Source organism: Geotrypetes seraphini, chromosome 11 (assembly GCF_902459505.1).
Source record: "Geotrypetes seraphini chromosome 11, aGeoSer1.1, whole genome shotgun sequence".
Lineage (NCBI taxonomy): Eukaryota > Metazoa > Chordata > Amphibia > Gymnophiona > Dermophiidae > Geotrypetes > Geotrypetes seraphini.
Window position 1 is genome coordinate 26406618 of NC_047094.1, and position 20600 is coordinate 26427217.

Below are 20600 nucleotides of genomic sequence, written 5' to 3' on the forward strand. Positions count from 1 at the left end.
GTTAGTAAAAATGTCCCCACTCTGACTCCAGCTTTGAGAGACACTGATCTAGGCACAGTCTTTCTCCATATTGATCTTTAATTCTACCTCATGATACATAAAAAGGGCAGGGAGAACAAATTTAAAGAAATACACCTGATAAAGCCCTGGTATTAGAGAACCAAATTAACTGCAAGTTTGGAAAAGCACATGCAGCAATACATGCAGCCTGTTAGTAGGACAAATAATACAAGGAGTAAGAAAGTTTTACATGAATGCGTGGCAGAGGTTTGGTTTTTTTTTTAATTTTTATGAAGAGCTTACCCTAAACTGAAAAGAATTCCTGGGAGAAGAGCTGCTTCCATAGTCCTCGTTTCTCACCAAGTTGTTGTAATAGTTGGAGTTTCTGCCATCAGACGCTTTGTTGGTTGCTGGGTCATCTGTTATGGGACAGATGTAGTAACCATCCTCCTCTTCCTCGCTATCGGAATGGCTGTAATCTGCAGAGCCTCCTCTGGTTGGTTGGGCGTTCTCGATGCCCTCCATGCCAAAAATAAGCTCTTCTTCGGCCATGGTTATAGTAGAGGCGTTGTATTCGCTTACTGCTGGAAGCCGCCAGAATTACGGTACGCTATGCAAAAGGGTGAAGGAAGCCTGCCAAAAGAAGAACACCGAGGTCACAAGCAAGCCAGCATAAAAAAACTCTCAAAAGAGCCCCCCTGTCACAAGAATAACATGCAGCATATGTATTTAAATTTATAGATCACTTTCTATCTCTTTAATAGTTTTTTAATTTGCAATTTTTGATTTATGCTATTGTACTAAAGTTTTGTGAACTGCTTTGATGTACAGTATGAAGAGAAACTAATCAAGTTCAACTCAAAGCAGTTCACAGAAAAAAAAAAGTACAATATATTAGACAAGATGCATAATGCAATACAAACAAAAAAAAGCAAAAATGAAAAACATAAATTGATAATCATCAGATGACCCATTTGAGTCTAGGGATGTGTAGGCCAAAAATGTTGGATTTTATTTAGTTTCCTCCATCATTTATAGCATTTTTCATTTCATCTGGGGTTTTTAAAGATTTTCTTGCGTTTCAGGGGCATAGTTGTCAATAGTTTGTCTTATTCCTCAGCAGAATATCTATTTGTAAACAGGTCGCAAAGAGGAACAGTGCTGTCCTTTCCACAATTCGTATCGATTCACTGATTCAGTTTGGCTGAATCGAGTCAAATCGATTTGTTTTGAAAAATAAAAATTGAACTAGCTGATTCAGGCTTTCCCTCTGCCAGAGTCCTTTCTTTTCATGTAACTTCCTGTTTCGTCAAACAGGAAGTTACATCAGAAGGAAGAACTCTGGCAGAGGGAAAGCCCAAGAACAGGTCTGTACAGATTGGCGGTGAGGACTGAGAACCTCTGATACTGTATGTGCTGCTTTGGCCATCGGATCCACACTGCTTTGAGTCCCACACAGAGGGGGAGGCACTGCCACTGCCAGACTCGGACCCACACAGGAAGGGGGTGTTGCTACCGCTGATGGATCTGGGGGGAGCTGGAAGCTGGAAGGAAGGCCCAGAAGGGAGAGAGAATGCCGGATTTGTGTGTGTGTGGGGGGGGGGTGCGTATTTGATCAGCTGAGGCTGGAGCTGGTAGAAAGAGGAAAGACAGAGAGGGTGCTGGCCACATGGGGTGGAGGGGCTGGAAGGAAAGGGAGAGAAATGATTCTGGTACCTCACAAACTGCCAGAGGTAGCTGGGGGCAGAGAAGGACATAAGAGGGGACAGGCACAAATTTTTCCTTAACACTGGACCCTTGGAGGGGGGGTGCTAGACCTGCAGGGAGGAGAAGAGAGAAGGGAAGGGAAGACACAGAGATGGACGGGAAGCACAGAGAAAATGTGAAATGGGTAGGAGACCCTGGCAAGCAACATAACAGAAGACAAACAGAAACCAGAGGCTGGGGCCAACATGATTTGAATAATAAAATCGCCAAACAACAAAAGATAGACAAAAATAATTTTATTTTCTATTTTGCGATTACAATAGGTCAGATTTTAAATGTGTATCCTGCCAGAGTTGATGTTAGACAGCGAGTGTGAACCAGGACCTAACAGTGTTTGTTTTATTTATATTTGACAGAGCCGGCATGGGGTTGGAGAGGGCAAAGGGGGGTGAATTGGCAAAATCAAATCGATCATTTTATTCCTGAATCAGACAGTTCTAGTGTGCACTACTGACACAGAGAAAAAATATCATCAAATAACACAGGCAATGCTGACATTTCCCGTGTGGTTTCAAACAAAAGTACATAGGGCACTACATGCAGTAGGTAGCCATTTTTAGCTTTGCAGGCCTTTCCTGGGGGGAAGAACCAGAGATCTTGTTTACAGCCTCATCTGCCTCGAGTCTCTCCCGATTTACTGATGCTTTGGTCAACATTGCAAAAATACGTCAAATGTACATTGGTTTCTGTGTAACCACGTGCAAAGTTCAGTTCCTAAAATACACTCTTTTTCTGTTTGGTTTTCAAGACTAGCAAAGGAAAGGCATACCCACAATTTAAAAACCCCTAAAACAAAACCACCCAATGTTTTATTTCTGAAAAACAAACAGACAGACAGAGAAAATGAGAGTAGATGAAGACCATATGGCGTATCCAACCTACCCATTTACACCAACTGCTCAACTCTGCAATGCATTTCCTCTCTCTGAGATCTTCTATATTTGTATCATGCCTTCTTGAATTTAGACCCTCTTCTCTACTGGGAGGCTGATTCATGCATCCACCATCCTTTTTATACCCTCTTCTTTACAAAGCCTTGCTAGCGTTTTTAGCGCCGGCCAGAACTCCGATGGAATTCTATGAGCGTTAGAGTTCTTACCGCCGCGGCCAGTGCTAAAAACATTAGCGCGGCTTTGTAAAGGAAGGGAAAAAAAGAAATATTTCCTTTGATTATTCCTGAATAATCAACCCTCATCCTACGACCCCTTTTCCTTTCAAAGAGGCCTGCCTCCTCTGCATTTAGACTATGGAGATTTTTAAATGTCTCTATAACCTCTCTCTGGACCTGCCTGTACTCTAAATACAGTGGTACCTCGGAATCTGAACTTAATACGTTCCAGAACCCCATTTGAGTTCCAAGACAATTTTTCCCATTGAAAATAATAGAAACTGGATTAATCCGTTCCTTGGTCCCACAAACTCAGATTTTCCGCTGGACACATGGCTAATATAGATGGCCTGAGGGCTGTGCAGGAACAATGCGCTGTGGCATAGACAGCAAGATAGGGCCCCCACCGGCAGACAGCAAGATCGGGCACCCCGACTGGCAGAGACAGCAAGATCGGGCACCCCAACCGGCAGAGACAGCAAGATCGGGCACCCCAAATGGCAGAGACAGCAAGATCGGGCACCCCAACTGGCAGAGACAGCAAGATCGGGCCCCCACCGGCAGACAGCAAGATCGGGCACCCCGACCGGCAGAGACAGCAAGATCGGGCACCCTGACCGGCAGAGACAGCAAGATCGGGCACCCCGACCGGCAGAGACAGCAAGATTGGGCACCCCGACTGGCAGAGACAGCAAGATCGGGCACCCCGACTGGCAGAGACAGCAAGATCGGGCACCCTAACCGGCAGAGACAGCAAGATCGGGCACCCCAAATGGCAGAGACAGCAAGATCGGGCACCCCAACTGGCAGAGACAGCAAGATCGGGCCCCCACCGGCAGACAGCAAGATCGGGCACCCCGACCAGCAGAGACAGCAAGATTGGGCACCCCAACCGGCAGAGACAACAAGATCGGGCACCCCCACCGGCAGAGACAGCAAGATCGGGCACCCCAACCGGCAGAGACAGCAAGATCGGCAACAGCAACTACAAGCAGTACTCCGCTCAAAGCTTCCCTCTGACATGAACCGCCCAGGCGGTAACAGGAAGCTGTGTCAAGAGGGGAAGCTTTGGGCTGAGCAACACTTGCACTTCCCGTACGTTCGGATTCCAAAGCAGCGTTCGGATTCTGGGGCAAAATTTAATTTAAAAAATAGTTCGGATTCCAAGTTGTTCGAGTTCTGTGGCGTTTGGATTCTGAGGTACCACTGTACAGATATTGAGATCTTTAAGTCTGATCCAATATGCGCTACGATGAAGACCATGGACCTCAGCAAATGACCTCTGAACAGACTGCATCCTACTTATATCCTTTTTAAAGATGTGATCTCTAGAATTGCACGTGGTATTCAAAATAGGTCTCACCAGACACTTAAGACACAATCCCCCTCCATTTGTCTGAAGACCATTCTTTTCCCTATACACGCAAACATCATAAGAACATAAGAGTTGCCTCCGCTGAGGCAGACCATAGGTCCATCCCGCACCCACGGCGGCCCATCAGGCCCATTGCCTGAGCAGTGGTCCCTGACTATTTCTATAACCTACCTCTACTACTATCTGTGCCCCTCAATCCCTTTGTCCTCTAGGAACCTATCCAAACCTTCTTTGAAGCCCTGTAGTGTGCTCCTGCTTATCACATCCTCCGGCAGCGCATTCCATGTATCCACCACCCTCTGTGTGAAGAAGAACTTCCTGGCGCTTGTTCTAAACCTCTCCCCTTTCAATTTCTCTGAGTGCCCCCTTGTACTTGTGGTTCCCCATAATTTGAAAAATCTGTCCCTGTCTATTTTTTCTATGCCCTTCATGATCTTGAAGGTTTCTATCATGTCTCCTCTAAGTCTCCGCTTTTCCAGGGAAAAAAGCCCCAGCTTCTTCAGTCTGTCAGTATATGAGAGATCCTCCATGCCCTTTATTAGTTTAGTTGCTCTTCTCTGGACTTTCTCAAGTACTGCCATGTCCTTCTTGAGGTACGGTGACCAGTACTGAACACAGTACTCCAGGTGCGGTCGCACCATTGCGCGATACAGTGGCAGGATGACTTCCTTCGTCCTGGTCGTGATACCCTTTTTAATGATACCCAACATTTTGTTTGCTTTCCTTGAGGCTTAGGCGCACTGCTCCGACGCCTTTAATGTTGTGTCCACCATTACTCCCAGGTCTCTTTCAAGGTTGCTCACCCCTACGCGGTGATCCCCCCATTTTGTAAGTGAACATCGGGTTCTTTTTCCCTATATGCATGACCTTGCATTTCCCTATGTTGAAGCTCATTTGCCACTTTTTGGCCCATTGTTCTAGTGTTGTCAGATCCTTTTGGAGATCTTCGCAGTCCTTCTAACGTTTCCTATTGTCTTAAAATATGACACAAAACATCTCCAGATCCTTCCGTTCTTTCGTGACCAGAACTTCAACCCGCACTACAATTGTCCCCTTGAGTTTTTACAACCAAAATGCATGACCAAATTTTTTTTGCATTGAACCTTAGTTGTCCAACTCTTGACAATTCTTCAAGCTGCTCTAGGTCTCTTCCGACTGTTATCCGTACTTTCCAGGATTGCTTCTTTGTAGATGATACCAAAACCTGCATCTTTCCCGACAGCCCTTCAGTAAAAAATGTTGGTAAAAAGGGATCAAGGACCAAATCCCCAGGGCACACTATTTGCAATGTTCTTTTCCTCCGAGTGAGTCCATTGATCACCACCCTTTTTCACCTTCCACTCAATTAGTTTCTAACCTAGTCAGTCACCTCAGGGCCCTTATCATGGCCACCTGGTTTATTTATAAGTCAATTAAATAAATATATATCAGGAGGAATAATTGGTTTAACTCTGTGATGAGAATCAATATATTGATATTTTCAATAATCACAGCTCTTATAAACAATACACCATAAATAATATTCTAAATAAAATGTGAAGTGCACAGAACCTTATAACCTGTGTAGCTTAGTGTAATCACTAAAACGAGGTTAACAAGGGGACCATCATAGCCTTCACAGTCCCCTGACCACCTGTAGTTATATGAAGAAAGAAAGATGTACTTATCTTGACAAGGTGGTCGTTGGTAAAGGTAATCCTCGTTCAAACCAACTGAAAACGTGTAATGTGACTTTAAAATTTTTTCTCAGCTTGAGCTGTTCAGCCTATGGTCCCAGTCCCCCCGACCTAGGTTTCGTCTCTTCGTCAGGGAGGGACATCAATGCTATTGCTGGGTCACTAAGACTGGACCGGACCAAAGAATCTGCCCTTCTCTTTGGTCCGGTCCAGTCTTAGTGACCCAGCAATAGCATTGATGTCCCTCCCTGACGAAGAGACGAAACCTAGGTCGGGGGGACTGGGACCATAGGCTGAACAGCTCAAGCTGAGAAAAAATTTTAAAGTCACATTACACGTTTTCAGTTGGTTTGAACGAGGATTACCTTTACCAACGACCACCTTGTCAAGATAAGTACATCTTTCTTTCTTCATATAACTACAGGTGGTCAGGGGACTGTGAAGGCTATGATGGTCCCCTTGTTAACCTCGTTTTAGTGATTACACTAAGCTACACAGGTTATAAGGTTCTGTGCACTTCACATTTTATTTAGAATATTATTTATGGTGTATTGTTTATAAGAGCTGTGATTATTGAAAATATCAATTTATTTATAAGTCACCCATATGGAACCGAGTCAAATGCTGGCTGAAATCTAAGTACATGGCATCCAGCACTGTCCCCTGATCCAACTCTCTGGTCACTAGGTCAAAGAAATTGATTGAATTCAGGCAAAGATGATCTTGTCATCATGTCCTATCACCATGACAGGAGGCAGAGCGATTTTGACCTAGAAAAAGCTCACTGTGTAAAAGGACCTACATCATCACAGGCAAGGTTTCAACACAGTCAAGAATTCAGCTGTGCTTAAATGCCGCATGCTGTCACTTTAACAGATGCTTAACATATTCTGTCACTGGCTAATATTACAACTTGGCTTTGTATATGACTAATGTGTGAATGCAGTTCAGCAAACATATTCCATAGCTCGCTCCAAGAAATAAAGAAATTTTAACCTCAAGGAGAGACCAATTTACCTTAAGAAATAAATTTACTGAGGTTGGGGGGTTTGGGTACAATGCCAAGGTTTCAAGTTTTCTTTATTTTTGATATATCGTTTATCAGTCGGTATGTAAACGGTTTACAATAAAATGAGATTTAAAATAAAATGTCAAAATAAAAGAAATAGCATATCAAAAGTTAAAAAGTACGGGAGCATAATCACTCTGACTTACATGAGACGAGGGGGAAATAAGAATAAAGGGAAGTGGAGAAGGGAAATACATTAAGGTAGGGCTCACTTCAAAAGAAGCGTTTTGATTATCCAAATTACTTCAGAGCGGGTTAAGTGTAGGTGCCACACATGGCTCAGGATTTATAATCCACAGGCAGCATTGAGGTCTTTAGCTCTGGAAGAGTACTGCCTTTCTGGACTTTGGTCAAGGAATGAGACCCAAGTTGCTTGGACAGTCCTAGGAGGTTGGGATAAAAATGCCCCCCCCCCCCCTTCCAAAGGTCTGCTGCTCATGGTTTTTGTTTTAATATAGGATAAGTATAATCTGTATAATTTGTATTGTATTATCTGTTTTGTTATATGACAAAATTCCATAAAATATATTACCGTAAACAGAATATTGTCAGAGATGGCTTACGAGAGATATTAAGGAAGGTCTCGTGGTTAGTGGTCTGCTGATTTAGCTAAAAGCAAAAAAAATCTTTTAACATGAATTAGTAAAAATTAAAGATGGGCAGTAAAAATTCATTGTCAAGAAACATACATAAACCATGGGCCAATTTGTCTCTAAAGACTCCTAGATGGGTGTCTTATCACGGTCATGGATCAAGATCTTTACGCATCAGTAAACTTTCCTGGAAAGAGGGGGGCGTGTGGGCACATATTTCATTGTTCAGACGGCAGCAGATCTTTAAAATGTTCAACCAGGGGAAATGATAATTACCAACGCAGAGACATATTGTAAGCATGCCTGGGAGAGATAGAGAGAAGAGTTAACCCGAGTTGGGAGGAAAAGACTAAAGACCAAGGCCTGGATTCTATATACGCAACCACCGGTCGCCGCTCATGTGTCAATCATGCGACGGCACTGTTTATAGAATCGTGCTTTCGGGAAAGGTAGGCCCCAGAAATCTAAGCCAGGGTTTTCCAAGGCCTACATTTCACGTGAATCTCACCTACGGAAGAGCTTTACGATGCCTAACACCACTTCCGACATTAGCCACGCCTATAGTGGTGTTAGGTGTCCTAACATGCCTCCATAGGCATGATTCGGTGCCCACATTTTTTTTTTCTTTTAAATGGTTGGGGTTTTTTTCTTTTTTAAACAGCGTTTTCAACCTAAGTTAGGCACCTAACTTAAGGTGCCATTTATAGGATCCGGACCCAAATATACAGATCCTGAAGCAACTGGGCAGCTTCTGTGGATCTGGAAATTAAACCACATCACTGACCTTTCCAAACCTGAGCTCAGGATTAGCTGCGTTCAGGTTTATTTTAAATGAATAAAGTAGTTCAGAGCTGAAGAGGTGGTAAGGGACTATAGAGGGGATGGACAGACATATGTTGGTTTGGATTTAAATGCAGTTTCAAAAAAAAAAAAAAAAAAGAATAATAATAACAATTTATATACCGCAGGACTGTGAGGTTCTATGCAGTTTACAATGATTAAAAGATGCTACAGACTGAGTGGAATTAACAAAGTTCAGAGTTAGTGATTAACAGTTTCAAAGATCATTTGTTGAGGACTAAGATTGTATAGGTCAGTTACCTAAGTACTTCAGGAACAGATGTCTTTTTAGGTGTTTCCTGAATTCCCTATAAGTAGGCCTGAGCAGTTGTTCCAGATCTTTACCCCATAATGCTGCTTCATGTGAGAAAAGATGTTGGTGATGACTTTTAAATTTACAACCTCTAAACCAGGGGTAGGCAATTCCGGTCCTCGAGAGCCGGAGCCAGGTCAGGTTTTCAGGATATCCACAATGAATATGTATGAGATGGATTTGCATGCACTGCCTCCTTGAGATGCAAATCTATCTCATGCATATTCATTGCGGATATCCTGAAAACCTGACCTGGCTCCGGTTCTCGAGGACCGGAATTGCCTACCCCTGCTCTAACCGGTGGAGAAACAAAGTTCGGATGTGAGCTTCTCTTATGTCTGTTGGTTGTGAAAGAGAAAAGGTCTGTTATATATTTAGGGGGCTAAACCGTAAAGTACCTTAAAGTAGGGATCTCAAAGTCCCTCCTTGAGGGCTGCAATCCAGTCGGGTTTTCAGGATTTCCCCAACGAATATGCATTGAAAACAGTGCATGCATATTCATTGGAGAAATCACGAAAACTCGACTGGATTGCGGCCCTCAAGGAGGGACTTTGAGACCCCTGCCTTAAAGCAAAAACAACCAAATACGTAAGTTTTCAGCCTGGATTTGAATACTGCCAGAGACGGAGTCTGATTTAATGAGCCAGGCAGCTCGTTCTAGGCATGCAGTGCAGTAAGGTAGAAGGAGTCCTTTCACTAAGGTGTGCTAATGTATTTAGTGCAGGGGTCTCAAAGTCCCTCCTTGAGGGCCGCAATCCAGTCGGGTTTTCAGGATTTCCCCAATGAAAATGTATGAGATCTATTTGCATGCACTGTTTTCAATGCATATTCATTGGGGAAATCCTGAAAATCCGACTGGATTGCGGCCCTCAAGGAGAGACTTTGAGATCCCTGATTTAGTGCATACTAATAATAGTGTGTGCTAAAAATGCTAAGAAGCCCATAGGTATAATATGTGTTAATGATTAACACGCCTTAGTAAAAGACCCCAAAGTTTGAGCCTTCAAGGAACAGAAAAAATATATCTTGTGTCTGAATGTACAGCGCTTCAGTAGCTTACAGGTGTGCTGCAGTGGTTAAAGCTACAGCCTCAGCGCCCTGGGGTTGTGGGTTCAAACCCACGCTGCTCCTTGTGACCCTGGGAAGTCACTTAATCTCCAGAGACAAAACACCCCATTTCAGAGTGTCCAGTATAAGAAAGGAGGGTAGAAGGTCTCGGAAACCCGCTTAATTAACACATCAATTTGTAATATCAAGACTTCAAGGGCTAGAGCAGGGGTGTTAGACTCGCGTTGCCTTTGCGATCTACCGGGCCAATCAGCCTTCTCCCCGACGTCAATTCTGCCGTCAGAGAGGAAGTTCCGGGCCAGCCAATCGCTGCCTGGCTGGACCGGAACTTCCTCTCCGACGGCAGAATTGACGTCGGGGAGAGGAATGCTGGTTCTAATCTGCAGGGAGAGCTTGGGGCAGCGGTGGCTTGGGGGCCTGTTTCCAGATGGCGGCGGCATTGGCTTGGGGAAGGGCAGGGAGAAAGAAAAAAATGAATGGAAATAGAAAGAAAGAAAGGGGGGACAGGGAGACAGAAAGAAAGCGGACATGGAGAGAGAAAGAAAGGGGAGGGGGCAGGGAGAGAGGAAGAAAAAGGTGGGGGAGGGAATGAGGTCTGGACGAGAGGAAGCATAAAGGAGGCTGAAAGAAGGGAAGAAATATTGGATGCACATTCGGAAGAAGAAGTGCAACCAGAGACTCATTAAATCACCAGACAAAGGTAGAAAAAATTATTTTATTTTCAATTTAGTGATCAAAATGTGTCCATTTTGACAATTTATATCTGCTGTCTGTATTTTGCACTATAGCCCCCTTTTACTAAACCGCAGTAGCGGTTTTAGCGCAGGGAGCCTATGGCGTCAAGAGCAGCGCAGGGCATTCAGTGCAGCTCCCTGCGCTAAAAACCACTATCACGGTTTAGTAAAAAGGGAGGGGGTATATTTGTCTATTTTTGTATGGTTGTTACCGAGGTGACATTGCATATTTTAAAGTCATCTGCCTTGACCTCTGATAAAACCCACAAATACAAATGATAATTAACATTTTCTCTGTGTAGTATGCTTTGTGTTTTTTAAAAAATGTTATTGTTGGTAGATCATTTTGACTTGGTCATTTTAAAAGTAGCTCGCAAGCCCAAAAAGTGTGGGCACCCCTGGGCTATGGTATTAATCATTGGCCCATATTACCACCTCCTCCTTAATGTCTTCCTTAACACTTGCTGTTGTTAACTGATTACATAAACCGCTCTTAATAAGACATTAAGTATTTTCACTTATCTTTAATGTGCTGGCTAGTGATATTCTGCACACTAAAGATAAGTGAAAATACTTACTGTTGTGATGTCTTATTAAGAGCAGTTTATGTAATCAGTTAACAACAGCAAGTGTTAAGGAAGACATTAAGGAGCAGGTGGTAATATGTGCCAATTATTAATACTCTAACCCATGAAGTCTTGATATCACACACTGATGGGTTTAATCAAGCGGGTTTCTTAGACCCTCTACCCTCCTTTCTTATACTGGACACTCTGACGTTACAGAATAGGTTGCGCCTTTGGGAGTCTCTTCCTTTCTCGCTTTTGGGTCGAGTACACCTGTACAACATGCTACTGGTCCCCTGTTGGCTTTATGTTTTCCAGGTTCTTCCCCTTTATTTGACGTTTCGGGACGAGCGCCGCTTGGAACGACTGGTCCAAAAATTTCTTTGGGCAGGGAAGAGGCCTCGCTTGCTTTATAAGCGGGCGGCCACTCCCTGGTATAGGGGTGGCTTGGGATTACTGAATCTCCGCTATCTGATAGTTGGTTGTGGAATGAGGCATATTAATGATCTTTTAAGGGGTACTTCGGCATTCACTAACTCAGCTCTGGAGCTTTCCTGCTTTTCTTCTACTCATTTCAGTGCATATCTTCATTCTGTCCCTTCTTCAGAACCTGAATCTCTTTCTATGAAAGTTTTACATCGACCCTTAAGGAAGGTTTGGCGTTGGGTCTGTAAATTTCACTCTCTTTCTCCTTCTGTCTCTCCCTTCCTTCCTATTCGTTTCAATGGTTCTTTCTTACCTGGGATTGATGGGCCGAGCTTTGCTCGGTGGGAAACAAAGGGCATTCATTATCTATTTCACTTGGTTAATGATGAAGGCGCCATTAAATCTTTTGCTCAGTTGCGAGCTGAATTTGATCTCCCTGCTATTGACTATTTTGCTTACATGCAAATCCATCATTATATTTCTTCCTTACCTTCTAGCTCCTTGAAGGCCGCTTGTCATGAGACTTTGTCCACGGCCTTTACCCTTGGTTCTCAACAATCGGTCCCTCTCAAGTTTCATCACCGCCACTTGAAGGATGAATGCCCTTTGTTTGACCATTCTAAGCTGCGAGATGCTTGGTCCGGTGATCTTGCTGTTGATTTGCCTTCTGATGTCCTTCTTCAGGCTGTCCGGCGACTGCCTGCTTTTCGTAAATACACTACCTTTTGGGAGCAACATTTTAAATTGATTTTTCGTTTATATATTTCTCCTAAAAGGGCTTATTTGGCTCACTTCCGTCCCCATGCAGCCTGTCTTCGATGTCAGGCTCCGGAAGCCAGCTTAGGCCACATGTTTTGGTCTTGTCCTCAGATACAACTGTTTTGGACTGCTGTATTTGCTTTTGTGGAGTCTATTTGGCATGTTACTGTTCGCAGTTCTCCTTTGCTTTTATTTGGGACTGTTCCTCACTACTTTCCACGTTTCAAGGGAGTTGCCGCTTTCCTCAAGTGGTCTATCCTGATTGCCTTGAAATGCATCCTGCTGAAATGGATTGAAGCTGAGGCACCGGACTATTCCCTTTGGAGGAGCCGCATGATCGCTCTTTTGATGTGGGAGCGACGAGATGTGTCTGACTTGGCTTCTCGACATGGTCGTCTTTTCCAGACCACTTGGGAACCTTTCTGGAATACTTTGACCCCTCTGGCTCGTAGCCGGATACTTAATTGATGCTTTGTCTGTACTTCCCTTTTATGCCTTTTTTGTATAGTTTGTTATTCCATTCTTTGTTAATTTGTGTTTCGAAGGAGGACCCAGGGGTGGGTATGGTGGGGAGGGGGGTTTGAGGGGGGGGGTGGTTCTTTTGGGGACTGTTTCAAAAAACAAAAAATTTTGAGCTGTTTCTGTACTTTGTGTTACTATGTTGTGTTTTTGCTTGCTCAATAAAATATATTTGACCATACTGGACACTCTGAAGTGGGGTGTTATGTCTCCGGGGATGGTTCCAGTTAACCTCACTTGACCATCTTCTGTATCCTGTTAGAAAAGTCACTTAATCCCCACCCCTTGCCCCAAGTACATTAGATAGATTGTGAGCCCACCAGGACAAACAAAGGAAAAACGCTTGAGTACCTGAGTAAATTCATGTAAACCATTCTGAGCTCTCCTGGGAGAACGGTATAGAAAACTGAATAAATAAATTTTATATATAAACAGTTAAATAACATAAAGTACAGCCAAAGCACTGGCCTTCACAACCTCCACTGGTAGACCACTTCAGACTTCAGTCTTTTTACATTACATTAGTGATTTCTATTCCGCCATTACCTTGTCATGGTGTCAGGTCAAAAGCGCGCCGGGACAAATGCACGCCCAGACAATTGAGCGCAGCGCGCGCCACCGCACCGCTCTAAATTACTGTTTTTAGTGCTCCGACGGGGGGTGTGTGGGGGGAACCCCCCCACTTTACTTAATAGACATCGCGCCGCGTTGTGGGGGCGTTGTGGGGGGTTGTAACCCCCCACATTTTACTGAAAACTTCACTTTTTCTCTGTTTTTAGGGAAAAAATTCAGTTTACACCCCCCCAAACCCCCCATAACGCCGGCGCGATGTCTATTAAGTAAACTGGGGGGGTTCCCCAACAAAAACCCCCGTCGTAGCCCCTAAAAACTGTAATTTAGAGCGGCGTGGCGGCGCGCGCTGCGCTCAAATTGTCAGCACGCGCTTTTGTCTTTCACGCCGTTGTCTATGAACCCCTTGTCATGATATTACTAAACACATAAGGAGTAGTTTGAACATTTTAGGTTTGCTAAGGAGTAGACAGTATTGTAGGTGGGACAGATCTGGTTGCGTTATATAGGTTTTATGTATTTTTTGAAGAGTAGGGTTTTTGTTTCTTTTTTGAAGTCTGTGGTCAATGAAAGCAGATTGGCGAGTTGTCCGTCTAGTTTTGCTGCTCTGGTGGCCAATAGGTTGTCATACAGTTTTCTTCGTTTGACATTTTTGGTTGGCGGGTGTGTGAATATTGTGTGGTTTCTCCTTTGTCTGGTTGAGGTGGATTGAGTTAGTCGGTTGTTCCAGTAGGTTGGGCTGTCTCTGTTTATCGCTTTAAATAGTAGTCAATGGAATTTGAAGTGTACCGTATTTTCGCGGATATAACGCGCGCGTTATACGTGATTTTACGTACCGCGCATACCCCTCGCGCGTTATATGCCTGAGCGCGGTATACAAAAGTTTTTAAACATAGTTCCCACCCCGCCCGACGCCCGATTCACCCCCCCAGCAGGACCGCTCGCACCCCCCCCCCCGAACGACCGCTCGCACGCGCTCCCACCCGCACCCGCATCCACGATCGGAGCAAGAGGGAGCCCAAGCCCTCTTGCCCGGCCGACTCCCCGACGTCCGATACATCCCCCCCCCCGGCAGGACCACTCGCACCCTCACCCCGAAGGACCGCCGACTCCCCAACAATATCGGGCCAGGAAGGAGCCCAAACCCTCCTGGCCACGGCGACCCCCTAACCCCACCCCGCACTACATTACGGGCAGGAGGGATCCCAGGCCCTCCTGCCCTCGACGCAAACCCCCTCCCCCCAACGACCGCCCCCCCCCCAAGAACCTCCGCCCGTCCCCCAGCCGACCCGCGACCCCCCTGGCCGACCCCCACGACACCCCCACCCGCCTTCCCCGTACTTTGTGTAGTTGGGCCAGAAGGGAGCCCAAACCCTCCTGGCCACGGCGACCCCCTAACCCCACCCCGCACTACATTACGGGCAGGAGGGATCCCAGGCCCTCCTGCCCTCGACGCAAACCCCCCTCCCCCCCAGCCGACCCGCGACCCCCCTGGCCGACCCCCCCACCCCCCTTCCCCGTACCTTTGGAAGTTGGCCGGACAGACGGGAGCCAAACCCGCCTGTCCGGCAGGCAGCCAACGAAGGAATGAGGCCGGATTGGCCCATCCGTCCTAAAGCTCCGCCTACTGGTGGGGCCTAAGGCGCGTGGGCCAATCAGAATAGGCCCTGGAGCCTTAGGTCCCACCTGGGGGCGCGGCCTGAGGCACATGGGCCAAACCCGACCATGTGTCTCAGGCCGCGCCCCCAGGTGGGACCTAAGGCTCCAGGGCCTATTCTGATTGGCCCACGCGCCTTAGGCCCCACCAGTAGGCGGAGCTTTAGGACGGATGGGCCAATCCGGCCTCATTCCTTCGTTGGCTGCCTGCCGGACAGGCGGGTTTGGCTCCCGTCTGTCCGGCCAACTTCCAAAGGTACGGGGAAGGGGGGTGGGGGGGTCGGCCAGGGGGGTCGCGGGTCGGCTGGGGGGGAGGGGGGTTTGCGTCGAGGGCAGGAGGGCCTGGGATCCCTCCTGCCCGTAATGTAGTGCGGGGTGGGGTTAGGGGGTCGCCGTGGCCAGGAGGGTTTGGGCTCCCTTCTGGCCCAACTACACAAAGTACGGGGAAGGCGGGTGGGGGTGTCGTGGGGGTCGGCCAGGGGGGTCGCGGGTCGGCTGGGGGACGGGCGGAGGTTCTTGGGGGGGGCGGTCGTTGGGGGGAGGGGGTTTGCGTCGAGGGCAGGAGGGCCTGGGATCCCTCCTGCCCGGAATGTAGTGCGGGGTGGGGTTAGGGGGTCGCCGTGGCCAGGAGGATTGGGGCTCCCTCCTGGCCCAATATTGTCGGGGAGTCGGCGGTCCTTCGGGGTGGGGGTGCGAGTGGTCCTGCCGAGGGGGGAGAAGAATCGGACGTCGAGGGGGGGCATCAGGCTTTCAGGATGGGGACAGGACTTCAAGGGGGGACAGGCAGATCTTCAAGGGGGACAGGCACGGAGAGGCGGGGCAGTGCACCGAAAGTCAGGGCGGGTGAACGGTGAGTCGGGGCAACCAGAGGAGAGTCGGGGCAGTGCACCGAAAGTCAGGGTGAGTCGGGGCAACCAGAGGAGAGTCGGGGAGGGCGAAAGGAGAGTCGGGGTGGCCAGAGGAGAGTCGGGGAGAGCGAAAGGAGAGTCGGGGTGGCCAGAGGAGAGTCGGGCAGCATGCGCGTGATATGCCTGAGCGCGGTATAGAAAAGTTTTTGTACATATCAGCGTGATTTCTGCGCGCTATACCCCTGTGCGCGTTTTACAATGGTGCGCGTTATATCCGCGAAAATACGGTACTCTTGCTTGTACTGGGAGCCAGTGTGAGTCGTGGCATGCCTCTGTGATGTGGTCGTATTTTTTTCAGCGAACAGATGAGTCTTAGGGCTGTGTTTTGTATTGCTTGTTTTATCATGGTCGCTGGGCAGGGGAGGTATAGTAATGTTGCTTTCTGAATCTTTTAAGGCCCCCACTAAATTTAGCACCCAGGCCCCCCTTCTGCATCTTATTACCAAGTTTTCTAAAAATACACACATAAAAACTAGTGAGATTCCTAGCTAAATTATCTGGTGTCCTAAGTTTAGGCAGCAGAGAATGACAAGGCCCACACACTCTTCCTATTGAAATACCACAGGCCTGAAGAGATATCCAATTTAACCCTCACTTCCCCAGAGCTCAGAATCCTTTCTACTCATTTTGTGCTTTTTCTCTCTCTCTTATGACTGTTTTTGCCTCCAGTACCCTCATTAGGAGGCTATTTCATGCTTCTACTACCTGTAAAGCCATATTTCACCTTACCTCAGTCCTGAATCCACCCCCTCTAACCTCATCTGAGAATCCCTCATTCTAGCATTTCTCTTCTCACAAACAGAACATCACAACAGCGGATCAGAGCCGCTGTTTCCTTTCTGTTGCTTTTACGGTGTGCACAATGGAATAACACAATAAATAGACTGCAATCATTGAACAGGAAAGAGTAATGTCACGCTAGGAGACAACAGCTCAGCTGGAGAACTCGAAAAAGAACCGCTTTAAAATCCCTCTTAAACTTAAGCATCTGCCACCATCCACTACTAAATCAGTTCAATATAAGCACTATATATTGTCTGGAGCCATCATGTCCTTAGAAAATTGGACCATATCAAAAATATTCTTCCACTTGGGTAGCAAAGAGGTGATGAATGGGGCAGCTTTGTCCATGCCTCTGACAGAAGGACTGATTCAGCTCAGACAGATGCAGCGACAGCAAGCTTAGAACAGAGGGGTTCCTCATCTTTCATCCCTGCAGAAGTTATGTTGATTGAGCTAAAGGGGGAACTGAAAGCAGACATTTGCTCAATAGCTGCTGAGGCAAGGGAACTGATCTCTAAGCTGCATCCTGAGGCTGTTGACTTGGGGAGAAGAATAGAGGGAGCGGGCAAAGTTCTCTCAAAGTTGTACAGGAGTGCTCCGTAGGTGGCGCTGCATCAACATCATGTTTCCAATGGCTAGGGACAGAAAGATTCCATGGAATCCTGCAGAGCTTTACCTGTCCTTCACTACTGAAAACAGCACGTTCGGTGGCTTAGCAAGGGCATGAGGCGTCCTCCCACCTCCACACGCTTCTTCCTCGCCCCTTCCTTCCACACAAGCGGTTTCCCTTCCCCCCGTACCTCTGTTAATGTTCATGGCGCAAGCAGCAACCCCCCAACCTGCTGTCGCGCCAGCTCTTCCTCCGACGTCACTTCCTAGGTGCGTGACATCAGGTTGAGTGTTGCTGCTCACGCCAGGAACGTTACAGAAGTACAGGGGAAGGGAAGCGGCGCACGGCGGTGGAAGTGGAGAGGAGGCCGGGAGTTTGTGCCCTCACCAAGATGGCGCCCGGGGCAGACCGCTCCCCCTTCCTTACTACACCCCTGAGAACCCTCCGGTATCAGGAATATAGTTGGAGGACTCCTGCACAGCTTAGAGCAGTGTATTGCAAACAGTGTGGCTCCTGAGATTCCAGGTGTGTCGTGGCACACTGGGAAGAAGGAGAGGTACCGGCCGACTCTCACAAAGAGAGGCACGTCCTGTAGGCAATCAGCCGGTGCCTCTCCTGCTCTCTGGCCCTTTTCCTTGCAGGCACCCCCCACTGCCGATGCAGGGCCCATTTGAAGAGCCTTTGAGCATGTGTGTGTGACATCATCACGGAGACGTCATGCACTTCCAAGTGTCGCAAGCCGCATACACTAGGTTTAGTGTGCCCTGGCTCGAGAAAGATTGCGAGACGGTGGCTTAGAGGGAACACCGGAAGCAGAGCAGCAGGTGGAAACTCAGGAGCAGAGGTAGCCACCATCAGTAAATACACGGACAGATCGGAGACAGTGTCGAGCGAGGCGCAGGCTAATCTGAAAGATATGGAGAATCACACGGGAGGGACAGACCGCCCCAGGCGCCGTCTTGGTGGGCGGTGCCTGCACCTCTCCGCCCCCCCCCCCCCCCAATGCCATGCCCTGAGGAGTAGTGGCTTATGGCCAGTAGGGGGTGATGTTTATGGGACGGTAATGGAATGGATATCAGAACATGATAGTGCAGTATTTTTGTGGAGTTTTTCTACAAAAGTGCCTGTTTTTTTGTATGATTCTGGGTACTTCTAGTTAGATACAAGCATATGTGTTAGTTAAGGCCACGCCCAATAGAAGCGTACGACAAACTGGTGAATAAAAATTTGAATAAAAGAAGCTAAAGCCAGAAAAACACATTACAGATTAATATAAGGGAAAGAATGGTGTTCTTTTTGTGTACTTTGCTGTTAGGCTAGATCATGGAAGAAATCATAAAGGATACATGGAATCCATTTTGGGTTCTTTGTTTTGCTATATCTGCTCTGTCTTTGGACACCATTTTATGCCAGTGACTAGTTTCTGTCTTCTTTGTCCTCTCTGTTTTTCTTTGTTTAGTTTTCCCGCTCCCAGCATCGTGGTGTTAATTAATACCACATGTGTTTTAGGCTGGTTAGGAAGATAACGTGTCCCAAACTAAGATATAACAGGAATTAAATATAGTTATGAATGAAAATTATGAATGTATGGAATGCTTGGCCAAGCAAATATGACTGAAGTATGTGATTGTGTGACTGTGTATTGAACAAAAGAATGGGTTTTGGAAAAGCATGTTGTGTATCTTTGCAACCTAAAGAAATCCTAAAACATCTGGAAATGAGTAACAGTTTCTAGTGAAGAGAGGGGGGAGACCAGCCCCTCCTCCTCCTTTTCTAGGAAGGCTTCTGTGTAATGGCTATGTAATTTGAACCTGTCAGTTTAGGGAGAGCTTCTCTTTTCCTCTAAGGCTGACTAATTTTCAGCATGGTTCATAGGGCTGAGAACATTTCAGCATCTTTTTAACAAATAATTTCTCTTAATATACTTTTGTGAAAATTATGATTTATATTCAGAAACGACTATAAGCAAACAAATGTACTTTTCTGAAACTTTTGTCTTTGTCTAATTTGAAACACCTCTTTTGTTGATTTTTATTGGTTGTCAAACTGATGATGTCACTGAGCCAAAAGTATATAATAGAGGGTCATGAGATCCTGAGGTGAACTCATTATTCGAAAGCCAGTATTTGGCAACTATAACGATCTCCCATTAGCGCAACTGTTAATGCAAGCAATTATGCTTTATTCTTTTGAATCTCATAATGGAAAAATAGAAACAATAACTCAATAAATCTTAATTATAATTTTTAAAACCTTGCGCTGGTGTCATTTTGCATGTTTTATTATTTTTCAAACCTTGAGCTTTCAAGAAGGCGTCGATGTCCCTTGCTCAGCCCATGCCCTCCCTTCCCTCTTTAAAATCTTCGCCAATGAGAGCAACTAGTCTGGTTGCTGCCCGCACCGGCCTGGCTCCCTCTGAAATCTCTTGAGTCGCGGGGTCAGGAAGTGACATCGGAGGGAAATCCTTGCGCTGGCGAAGATTTAAAGAGTTACGGGGCGGAAGGGAGGGCGCGAGTATGGGGTTGGAGCGCAGCGGAATGAGTGGGGAAGCAGAGAGGAGGGCATGGGGGGTTAGTGCAGAAGGAGCGGGGGGGGTAGAAGACATAAAATCAGACATACAGACGTACTGGTACAAAAGGAGGAGGGAAGAACTACATGTCAATATCGGACTGAAATACATTGAAAGGTAGTACAGTAGAAAGGAACCTGTCTGAATTTGTGGGAATGGAAAGAGATTTGATTAAAAATCGAATGCGTCTTTAAAAAGGAATGTTTTTAATTTGGTTTTGAAGCAATCTAATATTGTTTCTTTCCATAGTTCTGTGGGCATTGAATTCCATAGCGTAGGGGCGGTGACCGAAAATATGTTAGAACGGATCGTGCTAATGAGATGCATCGATGGAATACCAGGGGTAGGCAATTCCGGTCCTCGAGAGCCAGAACCAGGTCAGGTTTTCAGGATATCCACAATGAATATGTATGAGATGGATATGCATGCACTGCCTCCTTGAGATGCAAATCCATCTCATACATATTCATTGTGGATATCCTGAAAACCTGACCTGGCTCTGGCTCTTAAGGACCAGAATTGCCTACCTCTGGAATAGATAGAAGGTGTTGGGTGTTAGATCTTAATGTTCAGGAAGGGGTGTATGGGATGACGAGTCTTGTCAAGAATTTCTAGAAATTTTGTGGATCGTGTTTTGAATGTTAAGAGTAGTATTTTATGCGTGATTCTATGGGATATTGGAAGCCAGTAG

At 46.4% G+C, this 20600-nt stretch overlaps 1 protein-coding gene across 4 annotated transcripts in view; it reads right to left on the reverse strand.

The window, feature by feature from the left end:
- EEF2K (eukaryotic elongation factor 2 kinase) overlaps positions 1 to 20600 on the reverse strand; it is an 85199-nt gene that overhangs the window by 57041 nt on the left and 7558 nt on the right. For all 4 annotated transcript variants that reach the window (XM_033963432.1, XM_033963433.1, XM_033963434.1 and 1 more), the window contains exon 2: positions 304 to 633. In XM_033963432.1, coding sequence (XP_033819323.1) covers positions 304 to 552 — 249 coding nt within the window. In that variant the 5' untranslated portion in view covers positions 553 to 633. The remainder of the gene's footprint in view (positions 1 to 303; positions 634 to 20600) is intronic.